The sequence below is a fragment of the Sardina pilchardus genome, chromosome 14 (genome assembly GCF_963854185.1).
Source record: "Sardina pilchardus chromosome 14, fSarPil1.1, whole genome shotgun sequence".
Lineage (NCBI taxonomy): Eukaryota > Metazoa > Chordata > Actinopteri > Clupeiformes > Clupeidae > Sardina > Sardina pilchardus.
Genome location: NC_085007.1, coordinates 16,373,548 through 16,392,816, shown reverse-complemented (window position 1 = coordinate 16,392,816; position 19,269 = coordinate 16,373,548). Strand labels below are relative to the sequence as shown.

General features: G+C 46.1%; 1 protein-coding gene across 1 annotated transcript in view; it reads right to left on the bottom strand.

Annotated features, from left to right (window-relative positions):
• Nucleotides 1–3,223: 3,223 nt before the first annotated feature.
• The window catches only part of LOC134101269 (A disintegrin and metalloproteinase with thrombospondin motifs 19-like), a 61,994-nt gene continuing 45,948 nt past the window's right edge, over nucleotides 3,224–19,269 (bottom strand). The window contains exons 18-23 of the mRNA XM_062554871.1: nucleotides 18,080–18,242; nucleotides 15,617–15,752; nucleotides 13,021–13,225; nucleotides 11,196–11,348; nucleotides 7,550–7,727; nucleotides 3,224–3,396 (exon numbers count right to left, since the gene is read on the bottom strand). Coding sequence (XP_062410855.1) covers nucleotides 3,245–3,396; nucleotides 7,550–7,727; nucleotides 11,196–11,348; nucleotides 13,021–13,225; nucleotides 15,617–15,752; nucleotides 18,080–18,242 — 987 coding nt within the window. The 3' untranslated portion in view covers nucleotides 3,224–3,244. The remainder of the gene's footprint in view (nucleotides 3,397–7,549; nucleotides 7,728–11,195; nucleotides 11,349–13,020; nucleotides 13,226–15,616; nucleotides 15,753–18,079; nucleotides 18,243–19,269) is intronic.

Genomic DNA, 19,269 nt, shown 5'->3' with positions numbered 1-19,269 from the left:
GTCATAAATTACAGTTATCATGTGACACTACCAAGGAGCATCACAGCAAATATGACATTTTCATTATATGATATATTCATTCTTTAACGTACATAATAAAAAAAAAAACCTGTTGTGTACCTATAGCACCATGTTGTTGTGTTGAATAGTAGTTTGACTGACCGTGAGAACTTTATTATCGGAAGATGTAATAAGATTACATTTATGACATAGGTTAAAGGAGCATTGTGGGGGACTGAAAAAAAAACACAGCGCATTAGGAAAGAGGGCTAAACACAGCGCATTAGGAAAGAGGGCTAAACACAGCACATTAGGAAAGAGGGCTAAAAAGTTGAAGCCCAAACAGTTGAAGATGAACCTGATGGCCACAGACAGAATTGGATCATTTTTCACTCCTAACCACTGAGCTTCCCCAAACGTGGTGGGGCAAATTCTCGTCCGACGCTAGTTAACCTTTCTGGGGAGAAATGAGAGGCAGTTGGCCTTTGGAAAAGGCCCATTTGGGTGACTATATTCTAAAGCCTGCCCGTGTAAGGTGGGAAAAGATAGCACGGAAACGCTCCAAGCCCAAGAGCAAGGTACATTTCAATGTTAATAAGAGGGATTAAGATAAAATTATGTTAAGCATCTGCTTTTTTTTTTTTGCTGGCAAAGAAATTGTTTGCATGGTGTCCAACGTGTTTTGCCTTATGTTTCTAATGAATGTGATATGTGGTTGATTTTCTAATGCTAATGCTTTTGTTATAATTAAAAAATCAATCTTGTTTATTTAAACTAATGGTATTTTTTGTCAATACAATCATGTATAATCATACTTCTGGAGCATGTACAGATGTTGGCTACATATATACGTGAAACTAAATGAGACAGTTGGCAATTTAATTTCAAATGTCATCGATCTCTGGAGATTTTGAAGGTGAAGGTGCCAACATGTTGTTTTCAAATGATCAGTTTACTCTGTACATTTGTCTTCAGATAATTGTTGCCATGGCGCACTTTTTGGAAACACTGTACATTGTTCTAGTCTCCACAGTTTTTGCACATTTAACATTGGTATTTAAGGTATTGGTATAATTTCATACAGGGGAAAATATTACGCTTGGCAAATTTGCATCAATTTGCCTACATGTATGAAAGCGTTTTTTTTTCACCTTTGGCAAAGTTACATGTGCAAATACTGTGCTGTATAAAATAATGTGCAATGTTCTACTAACAGCACCCCATATGTTACAGTGATTATAGACATTATGTGATGGCACCTGGCAGAAACTGAGGACTTCAGTAATAGTTATTCTCTGTAAGCTGTTCTCACTGACAAAGAAGCACTATTTTTGGTTCCTGTTGTTAGCAAGGCTGCTGAATTGACCACATTGCATTTTAAAACGATGCATGGCAACCAACGAGGCGTGAAATGAGAGATAATTGTTTGAAAAATAATGTGCGTGTTAGAAATTAAACTTGTGTGAAATGTCTGAAATGCCCCATTTGATAGATAACTCAGGGAAATTTAAAGCTTTACAGAGCTGAATTACACATTGATAATAGTGGTTTGTCATGCCACAGAAGATTCGGATTATTAAGCGATATTATCAGTTAAGGCTGAATTAAGCCCCTCCGATGGCATGGCTTTGCACTGAGAGAGGGCGTTTGTGTTTGATTAAATTTAATCAGTCTATATTGATTCAGTATATGACCCATCATTTCCATTAAAGTTCTTCCAGTCGATGTGACATAATTAAATGCAAATATGGCAAAGTTTGTTAGACTGTCATTTGAATCACAATATCACAACCTCAAAGAACTGGCACCTTTAGATTATTTTTCATCAAATGAAATGCTAAAAAAGTGTACATATATGAATGACAAAAATATATGCAAAAGAGAGACAAATGAACAAAAACAAAAAAGTTAGCACCAATTCAGTATTCTGAAACTAAAACATAACAAACTTTACAGTATACATGATTACTAGTGAACCAATGGATTGTCGTGATCCAAACAAGTGACACAGATGTTCAGCTATTTGTCTTGATGTGCTCGCTACCGGTATCACCTTGCTTACCCATATTATGCATAGCTAAAGAACCAAGCTTTCTTTTGTATAAAATATATACATAAATAACAGTGCTTTTTACCTGTGGTGTGGTTTGTATCAGGTGAGTTCTGTGTGATGCGTCACTGAGAAGTGCATCTGTCATAAATAAGGGAGGAGAGGGATGAGATGACCCTAGTGCTTGGCATTTGCTCTCATGAGAAGTCAGACCCAGTGTATAGCTTACAATGTATTTTCATAGTGTATTTACTAGTGTATTTTAGCTGTATGTAATAAACAATGGCAAGAATAACTGTTTCCTAAATGGAGTCTATGTCGGCACTTTGGTTTGTGAGTAGGCCTGTGTTTTGTAACCCATAAGACTGTGTAACTTCCTTGTACAGAAGGAACACTGGCACTGGTGTCCTGCACCTATACTCAAAGATAAAAATACACAAACAGGCAGACTTGCATACAGTGGTACACAGTCAGAATGAAATTATCGTATAGTAAGTGAATGTCACTCACTCATCTCAGCCAATCAGAACTTTATATGGCATAACTTCAATGCTATATTGGGGTTATCAAGAAGCATCCTTTGCACAACACATTGCGTATTGCAACATAGTCACAAAGACTATCTAGCTATTTGGATAAAGTGTACATGATAGAGTGGATTTTGAAGAAACATTCAACACTACTGAAATACCTCTATGATAAATGATATGAGCTTACATTAGACATGAGTGGGACTGACCCTTAAGGCAGTGCATACACTGTTTGAAAGAAGATCGTGAACAACTCTAGTGACTAAATGCCAAGCGCTAGTCCAAAAGGCTAGATGTGTTTTCATCCCCACACTCCAAGAACAAAAGGCTCATTTTGGCTTGTGCCGATCGAAAAACCCTTCCAGGTCCCATTTTACAACGTTCAACTTACACTGTCTTAACTCTTCCGCTGGCTGGAGCTCTAAGAGTTTCCTGACCAGAAGAGCTGTTCCATATCTCTTAACTACGGCAGCTGATACCCCCCCAAAGAAAGGGCTCCATCCTTCAACAATCAGCTGTTTCACCAGAGGGTTCTAGCCAGAACCAACCAGGGTTCCTTTTAAAGGGGACAAGCGGAGAACCTTTTCTGTCCGAGAGTGTGGAGGGGAGAGGGGTTGGGGACCGGGGGTCGGGGGAAGTAGGGTCGGGGGGAGCGCAGCGCAGGTCAACTCTTCTGCTGCATTTTCTGTGCGTAAAAGTCCCGGCACGTCTCACAGCAGCGCTGGTACCAGCGCATGTCCGTGCACAGGTTCTTCTCCCGGATGACCTTGCAGTACACCGGCCACTGGTCCCGCAGGCACTTGAACGTCAGGGCAGCTGAGAACGCAGCACACAGAGAGGAACAATCACTTTTTTTACATTCAATTACAATTTTTATTATCATTGCTCTAGTAGCAGTACAATGAAATGCAGTTTAACATCTAACCGCTAGTGCAATCATAAAGGGAATTTTCTTTACAGCAGTGCTTAAAAAAGACATAAAACACAGAATGCCGTATGATCGTGTTTGTGCATTAGCAAAAGCTTCATGTTAACAGAAAAGTAATGTTAACAGAGCCATGGTGTATGGTCACAACTGTATTGCATTAGGCACTCTAGCTTACACAGCAAAATCATTACAGTATCATATGGCATGGCATTGCATTCTGAGGACATCCAGATATAATTTATGCAATGGGTTTTATTATTTACTGCTGTGGCAACAAGGATCTCTGCCCTTGCGGGAAAGTGAAAATGATAGTTAACGTTTTCTGAAAAAAAAATGAGATTAAAACATATTTTTCTTATTTCTGCAATTGCAACCACTATGATAGTTTGTGCAACAGAATGTATTAAAAAGACATGTACCAAGAATCTGTATCTGACAAAAACAATTACATTTTAAAATCCTCCATACGCGCAGACACACACACACACACACACTGCTTTTCCATCTATTTCAACCACAAATAACTGTGTAACAATGTATTCACCAATAGATGGCAGTCTTGAGTAACACTTACAGTGCTCACGGCATGCCAAGATCTATCTAGAGTCTCCACGGAAGGTCAAACAGTAACAGTCAAAGAAGGCAAAGAATAATTCTCCTTTAAAGCCAATACAAAACCACTAAATTTCATTTATGCTGATAGCAAGGCAAAAAACACGCATACAGGATACTGTTTGTCAATGCTACCGACTCCCCACAAAATCCCCTGCGGTTGTAGACAGCGAGACTGCACAGGCTGTGCAGATTCATGGATGGGGGGAAAAAGGCAGGATTTACAGTGGGGTGGGCTGTAAAATTACAGCGTGTATGAATGCAAATCCACTCACACCAGCGGTGAGACGGGGGCCACAGAGTCCCAGAACCCCCCACATTCATCAAGCGGCGGGCCCAAGGCAGAAGCCTCCGGGCCCCGCCACAGCTGACAGGAAGAGTCGAGGACAGCTGACTTTCATCTCACGCCTGCTGGATGAGGTGGAACCATCCGCCGCCCCCCCCCCCCCCCCACCCCACCGCACACCACACACCCCTTCCCAAAACCACACACACACACACACACGCACACAAATCTCCCTTATCCAAACAACATTATATTATCTTTATATTGCGTTCCGTCGGCGAGCGCTAGAATGCTTTGAAGGAACCCGTCATCGGCGTCCCGACGGCGTGTTGACATACTTATTGAGGTGAGCGCAACCACAAACGAAACAAGGGAGTTGTAAACATCGGCGGGGGCCAACACGGTCCCCGGACCACCAAGAGTTCAAACCCACGGAAGGGGGAGGAGGAAGAGGAGGGGAGAGATCTTAACAGAACGTGGCGCGTGCCGACTGCATTTTGGGGCATGGCGGGCAACACTCATCTTTCAGTATGCCGTTAAAGAGAAAGGCCTATTGCTCAGTTCAAGCTCATTTACGTGGCGGCTGCCAGTTAATGACCACACAATCTGCTATTCTACAGTACATGGAACTTTGCTTTATGTTTCGGAACATCTTTATGAGGGTGGATAAAATCTTCTTGAACCAGGCTCTCTAAAAGGCTGCTGAAATCCTTTCCAAACACACCTAAAGTGCCAATCAACAGTAAAGAAAATCGATCATAACAGTGAGTTCTACAGAGAGTGAAGTTCCAACAGTGCTAGTTGCGTTCCACAGCAACACATACAGTAATTCGACTCAAGAGGCTTTACACATTACCTCTCCATGTTCTGCCTGATTGCTGCATTGGTGTTTATGAAGGCGTCCCACCAAGCACACATGCGGCGCGGCGATTATGTGGGCCCACACCAGATCCAGCGCAAGGGGGTTAGAGCCTGAACTGGGCTACGTGCGCACACTAAGGTCACACTGGCAATTACAACTCTGACAAAAGACAGGTGCCCCACTGCAAGGGGAGTTATAAACACCTGCAGGTGCTGGCAGCCAACGCACCAAACAGAGATAAACATTTTAATGGGATTTGGCACGGGCACAGTACCTTTCCGTGCCATGGAAACCACTGGAATATGTCGTTTAATAATAAAAAAATGCAAAAACAGAGTTCTGACCAATATTGCTAGATGGATCCAATCCAAAAGAGACCTTTTAGGTGATGTGCAGCAAACCTTTTGAAATCGGACATTAAGCACTTAAAATTGCACATTCGTGCAACACGTTGGCACGTGTTGGTTTCTCCAAACCCTATATGACCTGGCAAGGAAGGGAGTAGTGCATCCTGGGTAAATATGCGCGACACACACTTTCCAGATGCAGAAGAGGAGAAGCGAGGGGGTGGGGGGGCGGAAGGGCAGTAGCGGGGTGGGGATAAGTGTGTGTGTGTGTGTCTGTGTGTGTGTGTGTGCGTGTGTGTGGGGAGGGGGGTAAACTAGAGCCAGCTGTGGTGAGTCCCTCGGCGCGAGCTGCCCCTCATTTTTTTTTTTTTTTTTTTTTCGCGGGCCCGGGGGGGAACCCCCTCGCTCCTCGCCAGGGCAGTGCGGCCGAGTGCAGCTGCATCTCGCCCGAGAGACGACGAGGTGGACGTGAGCCACGGGGCCGCGGCTATAAACACGGTGCCATAACAGACAACGCTCGCTAGCCCTCCCAGCTGCTGCTGCTGCTGTCCCCCACCGACCACCACCACCCCCCACCCCACCTCTTCTCCTCGCCCTCATGATAAACGACAACCGCCTTCCCAGAAGGCTTAACGTTTGCCTGGGCTTGTCTAAAATCATTGTTCTCTAAACACACTGAGACGAGAGCTGCCATAGTGGAAACGTGTGCGCTGGGGGAGTGCGCACACAGGAATAGCATCACACACACACGGCAGCCAAAGCAGAAGCAGCAGCAGCGGCGGCGGCAGCTCAGTGGGCACGGCACTGACGAGAGCCATACCTGAGATCAAAGGGCACATGCTATACTATGGAATAGCCTTGAGTAATGTATGTCTTATGTAAACTGTGCGAGCGCAACGCATAGGACGGCCATAACGCGGTGACTGATTTCCATTGCCTCAGACAAGTTCAATGGATCACAGAGCAATGGGTTTCATGGATAACAAATATGATTTGTTAGCAGGTATCTGTGCAGGGGCCCTGCCCTGGAAAAATGAGTATGTGGCTTTCATGAAAACGTTTATGCGAGGAGAGGGGCTCAAAGTTTCCATGCCAGCGCTCCCCCAATTAATTGTTTTTTGTCTTGAGTGGCCTCGAAAATGAATTCAAGATAGCCGACAAACGACTGGAAAATCGACATGATGTGTGCGAGCCGTTGGAAAAGTGGCTGGGCGTACCAAATGACGGAACGTTCGGCAGGGCCCAAGTTGATGCATGATGCCGTCAAGCTAAATGGTGGCTGAGGTTTGGAAATGGTGCTAAGGCTTTATGCGCCCTGGTGTTTAAGTGACAAATGAGGTGAGACTCACTGACACAGACTCGACTCCATCATGTTAGCTTTTTCGCGAAACGGCAATTGCCAGCGGCCTGAGACCCGATTGGCCCCCGTCATGAGCCGAAACGAAGACGCTGTCTCAGGAAATGCCGGTCACATTTGGATGGTGCCAAACTGCCCAGTAAAACTCCCACATCATTAAGGATGTTTGAAGTACTGACGGCAAAAAGGTTCCACACTGACACGCAAACGTTGGGCCTTCCAAACAACAAATCTGAATTTAATCCAATGTCACCGATAATAAACGATTAATCTCACAACAGCACATTTTCACATCGTTTCACAAGTAAGATCAGGGAAGCCTTCTGTGTCACTTCCCCACATCACTTTACACTTAGTTCTCATTCATCAAATAACGACTGTACTGTACACATCGCTGTAGACAGGGGTTAACGCTATTATTGGACTTAGTCTTATTTTGGACTATAGTTTAATGCTGAAAAGGGCTTCTGGAGGTGGCAACAGTCATCATTTATCAGTCATCGCCGTGCATGATTATTCTCCCATTGGGGTTTTTCTCCGGCGTTGGCAAGGACACGGGAGAAATGAATGTACCCACCTAAACGCGGCGAGGTGATGGTGTTGACGTTGATCTTCTCGTTGCAGGGCTGCTGCTGGCAGGGTCGGTACGCAGCTGGTTTCTCAGACGAAAAACACTCGTTGCCGTGGCGCCCGGTGATCTTGTGCATGCATTGGATGACTCGGGATTGCATTCCTTTCCCGCAGGTGACGGAGCACTGCGAATGCAGATCGGAGTATTACTTACACAAAAGGGGGTTTGTTGATGTTAGCATATTCATGAGTCAAATAACTTCACGAAGAGGTCATATAATTCTCTAATCAGGATGTTTCATTAGAACCTCTCAACACACACACACACACACACGCATACATACACACACACACACACGCACACATTATAGCTTTGGTGAGATCATTTTTCTTGTGATCCACTGACCCATATCACAAACTAGTACTAAAAGTAAGTGCCAACATTCTCCAAAAACTGAAGTGAGCACACAGCCATGGTTTAAGCCAAACACCAGGTTTTCTTTTGGCTTGTGCCTGATCTGATCCTAGTCCTTGCCAAATATGACCTCCCCACCTCCACTTTCCAACCCCAAACACACACACACACACACACACACACACACACACACTCATGCATACACATACTGTACATACTCACACACCACACACACACGCACAGACACACTCACGGACACACATACTCACACACCACACACACACACATACAGAAATATATACACTACCCCCCCCCCCCCCCCCCCCACACACACACACACACACACACTCCAGCTCACCACAGCACACACACAGTGCAGAGTGAATTGAAACAGGAGGCACGGAGATGAGAAGTGGCAAGAGCCAGGCGCACAGATCCTCCTAATCCCTTCTCCCAAACCCAACGTCCTGATTTCTGACATTCACCCCTTTTAATGCTTTCAATTTGGCAACAGAATGAAAGGACGAGAGAGAGAGAGAGAGAGAGAGAGAGAGAGAGAGAGAGACAGAGAGAGAGAGAGAGAGAGAGAGACAGAGAGAGAGAGAGAGGGGGGGAGAGGGAGGGGGAACCTGTGGATGTGAAATCCATAAGCTTTCAACTTCAAGCTGCTCTACATGCACAGGCTTCATAATGCATTTACATTCAAGGCACTGTTTAAATAACAGACAGCTGCGTTGCCTGAAACAATATGTTAAAGATCAGTCCATGTTTGCGTCCATTGTAAGAGGCAGCATCGGAAAAAGGCTTCTGTGCTCGCATTGGCCAACTTCAGTCACATCTTGCCATTTGTCTTCGGCGAATACTGACACTAGACATGCATCGGAGTCCAGACAAAAGATGGCCATCTCGGTCACTGACAGAATGTACTGAATGACAAGTAGAGGGCGTCGAGCCAAAACCTAAGGCTGAAGTTTTTCTTTTATGATGTGGGACATTTTGAATCTCTGCTCGTCTGAAACGGGAATTACTCTTATCGGTTTATCGAACAGTGAACGGGGGGAAAAAAACCCGTAATGTCATTTCATTACGCCGCTTGCCGTCACCAGACCGTGATGTTACGACCAGGATAAAAAAAAAAACGAAAAGCGAAAAAACGTGAAAGTTAAAAAAGAAAATAACAGAATAAACAGAACAGACTGAAAGACAGAGCGTGTCTCTGAAAGGTTGTCAGCCGCAAAACAGACGAGGGAATAGCAGAAGACAAAACAGCTTTCCCACCGGCCAGCGAGCCGTGCCAGTCAGCGGGACAGTGTCCACAAGGCAGAACGCCCCCCCCCGCCCCCCTCATCTGGGACGGCTGTTTATACAGTTGAAATGCGGATTATTGGTATTGCCACTGTCCGGTAAACATCAAGGAGATTCGCAGTACATTGAGCAGCGAAAGCAAACGTGTCATTATCGCACGGCTCAGCTGCGCTGCAGTGCAAACGGTCTCGCCCGGTCATCGGGCTCGGGGGGTCGGGGTCGCTCTGTTCTAACTCTTAACCCGCCGCCCGGTCGTTTTCGAGCTCCGCACAATGGCTTGTGGCTACAAAGTTGGCCATGGTTAAAATAATACCCAGTATCCAACTCGGTAGATTTTTTTTAGGGGGGGGGGGGGGGGGGGTGGGAGTGGGGGTGGGGGGGCGCAGTGGGAAGCTTCCACCTTCTGCTCGACACTGCTGCGGCGGCAGCTGCTGTTGCTGCGGAGGCTAGTGGTGGAGCAGCTGGCCGAACCTGTGCGGCCGGACACTGCTCACAGCCCCAACAGCCTCCTCAGCTCCTCACGCCTGCGCTGGTGTCAGGCTGTGGGAACTGCCCAAGCCCTCCATCTGGTGCTCCTTAGTTGGGGCAGGAGTGTAAGGGAGGTGGGGGAGGCGAGGTATGGGTGGTGGGGGGTACATGGTGTGTGTGTGTGTGTGTGTGTGTTGGAAGTTGGGGGGGTGGGGGGGTTTGGGGTTGGGTTGTGTTAGCACCAAACTGCGAGTGAAATCTAATCTAATCGGTGAAAATGAAAGTGTCTGTCAGCGAAAGAGGGAGTGGTGTGTGTGTGTGTGTGTGCGTGTGTGTGTGTGTGAGGGGGTCCGGGTGTTGCTCTACGGGGATGAAGCTGGAGGTCTGGGGGGATCATGCGGGTGGGGACGGGGGATGGAGGCGTGAGCCGTCATGCTGACTGACAGGCGGCCGACCCCAATCCCTGACCCCTGGTTCCTGTGAAATACAACATGTCTGAGAGCACCTTGTCACTCACCGGGGGAACAGAGGCGAGCGGCAGCCAAGATCTGCCCATATAAGAGATTACACACGCATACACGCACACACACACACACACACACACACACACACACACATGCACGGAAGGCTCCAGAAAACTACTGCCAGCAGCATCCCCACCCTCCACCTCCACCTCCACCACCACCACCACCACCACCACCCATTTTACTTCCCCCACTTTCTCTAGAACACGGGATGATAAAAGGATGTAAAAAAGGAAACACGGAGAAAGAGAGAGAGAGAGAGAGAGAGAGAGAGAGAGAGAGAGAGAGAGAGAGAGAGAGAGAGCGAGAGAGCGAAAATAGACGCCGGGCGAATGGAAGTGTAGCGAACATCAACCGACTTAAGCTTGGAATGCCGAATGCCTGTGCATCAAAGGTGGGGTCAAGTCCGTCTCAGTTTCAGGACAAATCCAGGAATGCATCTGAGGGGAAAAAGGGGGCTTTGGATCGTTTTCTGAAAATGGGGTTCTTGAATGAATTAGGACCTGCCCGGACTTCTAGGCACGCTACTGGTGCATCTGTGGCTCACACAGGGTGGACACTTTAAGGCCCACACCAATGGGTTTTATACCCAAGAGAAAAATGGGCTCATTTGTGAGATTATACCTTTAAGTTCTTTGCACATCAGCAAGGTCTTTGCTGTAAAATATACCCTTATTGTACGGTCACAACCAGGGTTTAAAAGGGCTAAATAAAACATGCTATAAATAAAGTAAATGAAAAAGTGTAGTGTAATTATTTGAAAATTAATACAGCGTGCAGTTTGCAGTGTGCAGTTTTAGGGGCGTGTGTACTACTGGTGTGTGTGTGTGTGTGTGTTTGTGTGTGTGTGTGTGTGTGTGTGTGTGTGTGTGTGTGTGTGTGTGTGTGTGTGTGTGTGTGTGTGTGTGTGTGTGTGTGTGTGTGTGTGTGTCATGGCTCACCTTGGCCCAGTCCCCGGTCCTCCAGACGTAGCACTTGGAGTAGTCCTCGCACTCCTCCACCTCGCGCGGCAGCGTGCTCAGGTCGCACTTCTTGCGCGGGTTGGTGCACTTCACCAGGCGGTGCCGCGCTCCCCGGCCGCACTTGGCCGAGCACTGCAAAACGCCAACCAAAACACAGCGAGAGGCACACTTAGAGCCCGCGACGCCAACCAAAACACACAAAAACACACACTTTGGCACAGCTCAAGACAGGAAGGTACTAGCTGTGGTGTTGTGCCAAGAGCCCCTGGAATGTCAACGCAATTCAGCAACGTCTAGTTATGACAGGTAAAATAATGTTGTGATGCGATGTGAACTGTGCGACTAATCTCACATTTTGAAGTGACAAGCGATAGACAACAAGCGAATCCCCATATGTCTGCACGAGGCTTTACCCTTCAACCACCCCGACCCTCCTCCTGTGGTCCGCAGTACCCCCTCTGTCTATCCCCTGGGACACTACATGCGATCATGTTCACATCCCATCTGCCTTTGGGATCACACTATGGGATCAAAGGTACTGTAAGTCTGCTGCTGTCTCTAGCCCCCTCGAACTCTAAACCACTACCACTCTCATCACCATCAAACCCTCACCATCTCAATCTCATCCCACCCCACGCCCTCCCCGATACCTACAGATGTTTTGCCTCAGCCCCCTGCCCCTCCGCCCCTTTCCAGAACATTCTCTTCCCTCCATCCCCAGGTGAGTTATGGACTTCAGTCTAACCCCCAGGTAACCCTCCCCTCGGACACTAAATCACGATGGGCTACGGTCGAGGAGTGCAGAAAAGTGGAGTGGTGTTCTTTTTTTTTTTTTTTCAGCGAGGGGGATCATCTTCCTCCATGACACGTTACATGCAGCAGATGGGAAACGTGTCCACCGAGGCCTCAGTGAATTAGTGTCCGACACGAGCTTTGAACTCGTTTAGCGAGACGGCCATATTTTCTTATTATTGCCGGGCAGTTTGACGTGGGTTTCATTTCGCGGCGCAATCTCTCAACTCTATTTTGTCATCGGCGCGGCCACGTGTTTACTAACAGGGACATTTCGCTGTGTGGTTAACCTTTGACCTTGAGAGGAAACAAAGGGACACCTGGCTGAGATACTGTTGAGTTGAGTTCCTTACAAATCAAGACAAAGACCGCTGAACTCAACACCAAGTGGAAGACAAGTAGAGACAAGGTCACTCAAGGAAGAGAAAAGTCATTTTTCCTGTGTGCACCCAAAGCCCCTTATTGTTAGTCATTGAAACAGGTGCAAAGGGGGATAGTATGAAATCACTAAGTGTGTTTTTGTACAAAAACCGGTCCCTTGGCATCTAAGCAGTCTGGAGTGAGTGTTACAGCAATATACTGCCAAACTATAATGCGTAAACCATAAGCAAGTGCATTGTAATGACTTTGCAATGTTGTTGTCAGCTTTAAAAAATCAACCAAATAAGATTTTGGAGTTGCATGAAAAAAAAAGGTTTTTGGATGTGACTCTCTATACAGAAAAAAACCTGGGTCTTCTGCTTTTATCAAGCGCCAGCAAGATGGACCCGAGGTGAGAGGGAGTGAGAGGTAGAGAGAGAGTGAGCGAGAGGTAGAGAGAGAGTGAGCGAGGGAGTCAAAGAGAAAGAGAAGAAACAAGAGTAGCAAGAGAACATTGGCAGAGGACACCAGTCGTCCAACAGGTGCTTCACACGCATCCACTCCCCCTCCATCCCTCCATCCCTCCCTCCATCCAAAATGACCTCAATCGCCGCCCCCCCCCCACACACACACTTCTCCGTTCCCTGCGTACCTCGGACCACACACCCGCCTCCCAGACGGTCAGGCAGTCCTGGCCCTCGCAGCGCTGCGAGGAGGCCGGCTTCTGGCCGGCGCAGTCGCGGTCCCGGGCCTTGACCTGCGTGCCGTTGGGCAGCTGCTGGGTGCAGGCCACCTGCCGGTTCTGGGAGCCCTTCCCACAGGTGCGCGAGCACGCCGTCCAGTCGGTCGTCATCCACCTGCTCAGACAAAACACGCCGGACAGCGGCACATGGAGACGATTACGATCATTTCAGACAAACAATTTCAGACAAAAACATCTCACAGTGCACAGATTATATGAACAATTGTGAATGATTCCTTTCATTATTCAAGCAATTTCAAAACAGTTGAGACCACTTAATGTTCCATTGAATTATTAAAGGCCATATGAAGTAATACATCACTGAGCAGCACGATTCTGGAGATATTGACTAGATACCTCGTCATGTCAACAACCTTAAGCCATAACCTCTTATCAACTTCCATATCCCACTACAGATGCTCTTCCAAGATGACCTCTTTCCCGCCATCACACTGAGAGCCATTGGAGCGGTCCGGTCGAGACCGGTGCCACCAGAGACCTGTGTTTTCTATCGCCGCCTGAGCCGGTATGTGGCGCAGTCAAGGCACCGCGGGCCTCTCGGGCCGACCGCCTCGTGCGCTACAGACAGCGTGAACCCTGAGAGCTACCAAGCCATCTGTGGGACAGATGTGAGGAGGTCTGAGGTGGATTTGTGGTGTCCATCCCCCCTCCTGTCCATATGGGAAAGGGGGGGGTGGAGAGAGAAAGAGTGAGAGAGAGAGAAAGAAGGAGAGGTAAGAAGAGCAAATGCTGAAGGAGGAGTAGGGAAGAGTGCAAGAGTCAGAGATACATAAAGAAAGAGAATGGGAAAAGTAAAGGATACAGAAAAGAGAGAAGAGAGGAGAGTGAAGGTGAGAAAGAGACCGATAAAAACGTAGAGGACGAGAGAGGATAAAAAACATAGAGGACGAGAGAGGATAGAAACGTAGAGGACGAGAGAGGATAGAAAACAGATAGAGAGTGAAAGAGAGAGAGAGAGAGAGAAGCCAGCTGGCGGCAAGACAGTTCAACAGAAACATGTGATGGTGTCTGACCTCTCCTCCTCATCCAACACCCCCCAAACAGACAGACAGACACACACACACACACACACACACACACACACACACACACACACACACACACACACACACACACACACCATACATACACACACACACACACACACACACACCAGATTGCTGCAGTCTGCTCTACCTTATCATATCATTCAAAGGCCTGGCTCTCAGTGTTTACTAGCATGAAGGAGCCCTACTCACTGCACTGGTTCAGCCTCTCTGACATAATCTCACATCATGCCAAAATCACAACGTTTCTAGGAAGCGTAATAAAAGAAGAGTCTTTTTTTGGTATCCTAACATTTCTTTTTAATTCAAAGCTTACTCCAATAACGTTCATTTTCTTCCCTTTTATTTTTGGTTTTGGAGACCTGCTATGGATGGTTTTGGATGAGACAGGGGTGGTGGTCAAAGCACAACCTACTTGTCACATTTTTCAAGGAGTATGTAGAACTTTCCCCCGAAAGCCTTCAAGCTTAGCAATGACTATGATTCATAATTCCGTAATTTGTCATTGAAATTAAGAAGCCTTTTTTTTTAACAAAGGGCTTTTCTATTACAGCGTTTTTCCCCTTACCACCACATCTGCCAATTTTAACAAGGCCGACGCGGGGACATCCATATTATATAAACATTTCAGTATCTTTTTTGAGGATGGTTTTGTTTTCCCTCTACAAACAGCTTATGGAAACAATTTGATGATGTCGTTTGCGAGCACTGTTTCAAATAACCGCTTCATAGAAGCCCAGAAGTATAGAAGAAAGAGAAATCCTAATCAGTCATATTTTTTATTTATTTATTTTTTGAAAAAAAAAAGAGTTTAAAAAAGAACAAAATGGCTGATTGTGTGGCAAGCGAACAACTCCCAATATCCTTTTTTTACAAATTCTGTCACGTTCAACCGCTGTTTTCGAAAGGGAAGCATGTGGGAGAATTCCTGATTGTTGTGGCGTCCTGAGACATCAGACTTGTGTGCACAAGATAAAAGTGACCAATCCAAGACAATTAATCACACAAGCAGATTGCTCTCCCCTAAAGACTAGGAGGGGTGACAGCAATATAAACACACTTCCCTCCAAGTGTCACTAGCTCTTGTGTGAGTGAGAATATTCCCAGAACAAATATCAAGGGCCCGTGTCGATGAGGTCCTTCCTCTCCAAAGTGTCACATGAGTGTGTCTCTGTTTGTATGAGTGTGTGTGTGCGTGTGTGTGTGTGTGAGTTTGTGTGTTTGAGTGTGTGTGCATGCTTGTGTGAGTGTGTTTGTGTAAGTGAGTGTGTGAGTTTGTGTGTGTGTGTGTGTGTGTGTGTGTGTGTGTGTGTGTAAAGTATATGTGTGTCGTTTGCATCTTTGCGCGTGTGTTTGTGTGTGTGAACGTGTGCTGTGTGTGTTTGTGTCTCTTCCCTTCCTCAGCCAGCTGCAAGACATACTGTATATCCCCCACTCACCTTGTTTGGCAGGGCTGCTCGTTGCACTTGCGCACTTGAGGCTCTGGTTTGGTCAGGTGACGACACTTACGGCTGTCCACCGCACTGTTTGTTTTGTTGACAATTTTGGTGCAAGCGACAACAGTCTTCCTTTCACCTGAACAAACAAGGAAGGAACAATTTAACACAGAGGCGCAATTACCACTTCTGTCGCGAAACAATTTACTTCAGACTCAGGAAGTCAAGTTTATAATTCAACAACATTTATACAGTATATCCCTTCTAACAGGTAGACACTGTGAACAGAACACAGCTCAAAGGTGTGAAAGCGTCTGGCTGAGGGAACTTTAAAAACAGCAAACCCAGCTCAGAGGAGGGGGACCATAAAGAACAGTAAACCTACAGAGCATCCACTTGAAAGAATCTTCTGAACAGTAAACACATCTCAGATGAGTGGGGACATCTTCTGTACCTAAAGAACCTCCAGAACAGTAAACACATCTACCTAACATCTACCTAAAGAACCTTCAGAACAGTAAACACATCTCAGAGGAGTGGGAACATCTACCTAAAGAACCTTCAGAACAGTAAACACATCTCAGAGGAGTGGGAACATCTACCTAAAGAACCTTCAGAACAGTAAACACATCTCAGAGGAGTGGGAACATCTACCTAAAGAACCTTCAGAACAGTAAACACATCTCAGAGGAGTGGGAACATCTACCTAAAAAACCTTCAGAACAGTAAACACATCTCAGAGGAGTGGGAACATCTACCTAAAAAACCTTCAGAACAGTAAACACATCTCAGATGAGTGGGAACATCTACTGTACCTAAAGAACCTCCAGAACAGTAAACACATCTACCTAACATCTACCTAAAGAACCTTCAGAACAGTAAACACATCTCAGAGGAGTGGGAACATCTACCTAAAGAGCCTTCAGAACAGTAAACACATCTCAGAGGAGTGGGAACATCTACCTAAAGAACCTTCAGAACAGTAAACACATCTCAGAGGAGTGGGAACATCTACCTAAAGAGCCTTCAGAACAGTAAACACATCTCAGAGGAGTGGGAACATCTACCTAAAGAACCTTCAGAACAGTAAACACATCTCAGAGGAGTGGGAACATCTACCTAAAAAACCTTCAGAACAGTAAACACATCTCAGAGGAGTGGGAACATCTACCTACAGAGCCTTCAGAACAGTAAACACATCTCAGAGGAGTGGGAACATCTACCTAAAGAGCCTTCAGAACAGTAAACACATCTCAGAGGAGTGGGAACATCTACCTAAAGAACCTTCAGAATAGTAAACACATCTCAGAGGAGTGGGAACATCTACTGTACCTAAAGAACCTTCAGAACAGTAAACACATCTACCTAACATCTACCTAAAGAACCTTCAGAACAGTAAACACATCTCAGAGGAGTGGGAACATCTACCTAAAGAACCTTCAGAACAGTAAACACATCTCAGAGGAGTGGGAACATCTACCTAAAAAACCTTCAGAACAGTAAACACATCTCAGATGAGTGGGAACATCTACTGTACCTAAAGAACCTCCAGAACAGTAAACACATCTACCTAACATCTACCTAAAGAACCTTCAGAACAGTAAACACATCTCAGAGGAGTGGGAACATCTACCTAAAGAGCCTTCAGAACAGTAAACACATCTCAGAGGAGTGGGAACATCTACCTAAAGAACCTTCAGAACAGTAAACACATCTCAGAGGAGTGGGAACATCTACCTAAAGAGCCTTCAGAACAGTAAACACATCTCAGAGGAGTGGGAACATCTACCTAAAGAACCTTCAGAACAGTAAACACATCTCAGAGGAGTGGGAACATCTACCTAAAAAACCTTCAGAACAGTAAACACATCTCAGAGGAGTGGGAACATCTACCTACAGAGCCTTCAGAACAGTAAACACATCTCAGAGGAGTGGGAACATCTACCTAAAGAGCCTTCAGAACAGTAAACACATCTCAGAGGAGTGGGAACATCTACCTAAAGAACCTTCAGAATAGTAAACACATCTCAGAGGAGTGGGAACATCTACTGTACCTAAAGAACCTTCAGAACAGTAAACACATCTCAGAGGAGTGGGAACATCTACTGTACCTAAAGAACCTTCAGAACAGTAAACACATCTCATAGGAGTGGGAACATCTACCTACAGAACCTTCAGAACAGTAAACACATCTCAGAGGAGTGGGAACATCTACCTAAAGAACCTTCAAAACAGTAAACACATCTCAGAGGAGTGGGAACATCTACCTAAAGAAACTTCGGAACAGTAAACACATCTCAGAGGAGTGGGAACATCTACCTAAAGAACCTTCAGAACAGTAAACACATCTCAGAGGAGTGGGAACATCTATTGTACCTAAAGAACCTTCAGAACAGTAATCACAGCACAGACGCCACAACATCATAAAGCGGTCTACTGTATGTGGAGAGACTGGTCCTACTGTACCTCCTCCACACACCGCATGGCAGTCCTCCCAGCCCGAGTGTGTCCACATGAAGAGCGGCTCACTGGGCCGGGGTACCGGCGGCGCCTTGGGTTCTGGACTGGGATCAGTTGGAATGGTGTATTCGTAGTGGATGCCATAGTTCTGGTCATTAAAGAGCAACACCTGGACAATGACATGAAGACAGCAAGACAACACATGAGCTGCGTACTGATGAGCTGAGTGTATTAGATGCATTGCATAACATGCACACAAGCACGCACGCACGCACACACACATACACACACACACACACACACACACACACATTACGCAACATGGTCAAACACACACTGTGGTTCTTTGGACAAACGGTATTTAAATTGAATCAAATTGGTGATTAAATATTGTGTTTGCTTCAAAGATATTGAATTATCTGTACAAACTAAGTATGATGTGCATCTGTGTTGAATCAAACACTAAAAAGAGATGAAGAAATATTTACTTCTCCCATGGTGTTGGATTGGTATTGTTATTGAAACAATATTTCTGAGTTTTTGTGTGTCACATCACATAAAACAACAGCAACAACTAATCCAGTGTTTTAAATTATTGCTTTGGCTCATGCTGCTTCAAAGATAAAGAAGTTGCTCCATCAAATCTCGACTCAAAACACACACACACACACACACACACACACACACACACACACGATAACAATAGAGTGCAGGGATGATCCAAATGAAACTGAACAAAGAAGCGTCCTATGCATACAGTACACACCAGCCTTCCCCCTCACACACCAGCACAAATCAATTCTGCACAGTGTTTTCGCTCTCTAAAAATACAAAAGAAACACACATCCTTTGCTTCATTCGTGGCAAGAGAAGGAAATGAAGCGAAAGAGAAAACATCTTCTTGAAAAACTACTGCAACTTTGGGAACTATTTAATTACAAACCCACCCACCCCCACCCCCGCCCCCTACACCCTTCTGATTAGCATGACGATAACGAATGCTGCTGCTGCAAGCGGATGGATTGGAGATAGACACGCAGCCCCAGACTCCTCGCTCCGCGCTCCACGCTTGAGCTCCCTCACCGGGGCCCGCCGCCGCCTCCACCTCCTCCACCTCCTCCACCTCCACCTCCACGCGGAGAGAGCGCCGCAGACTGTGCCGTGTTTGTTTAACGTAATTAGCGGCGCTGCTTGGC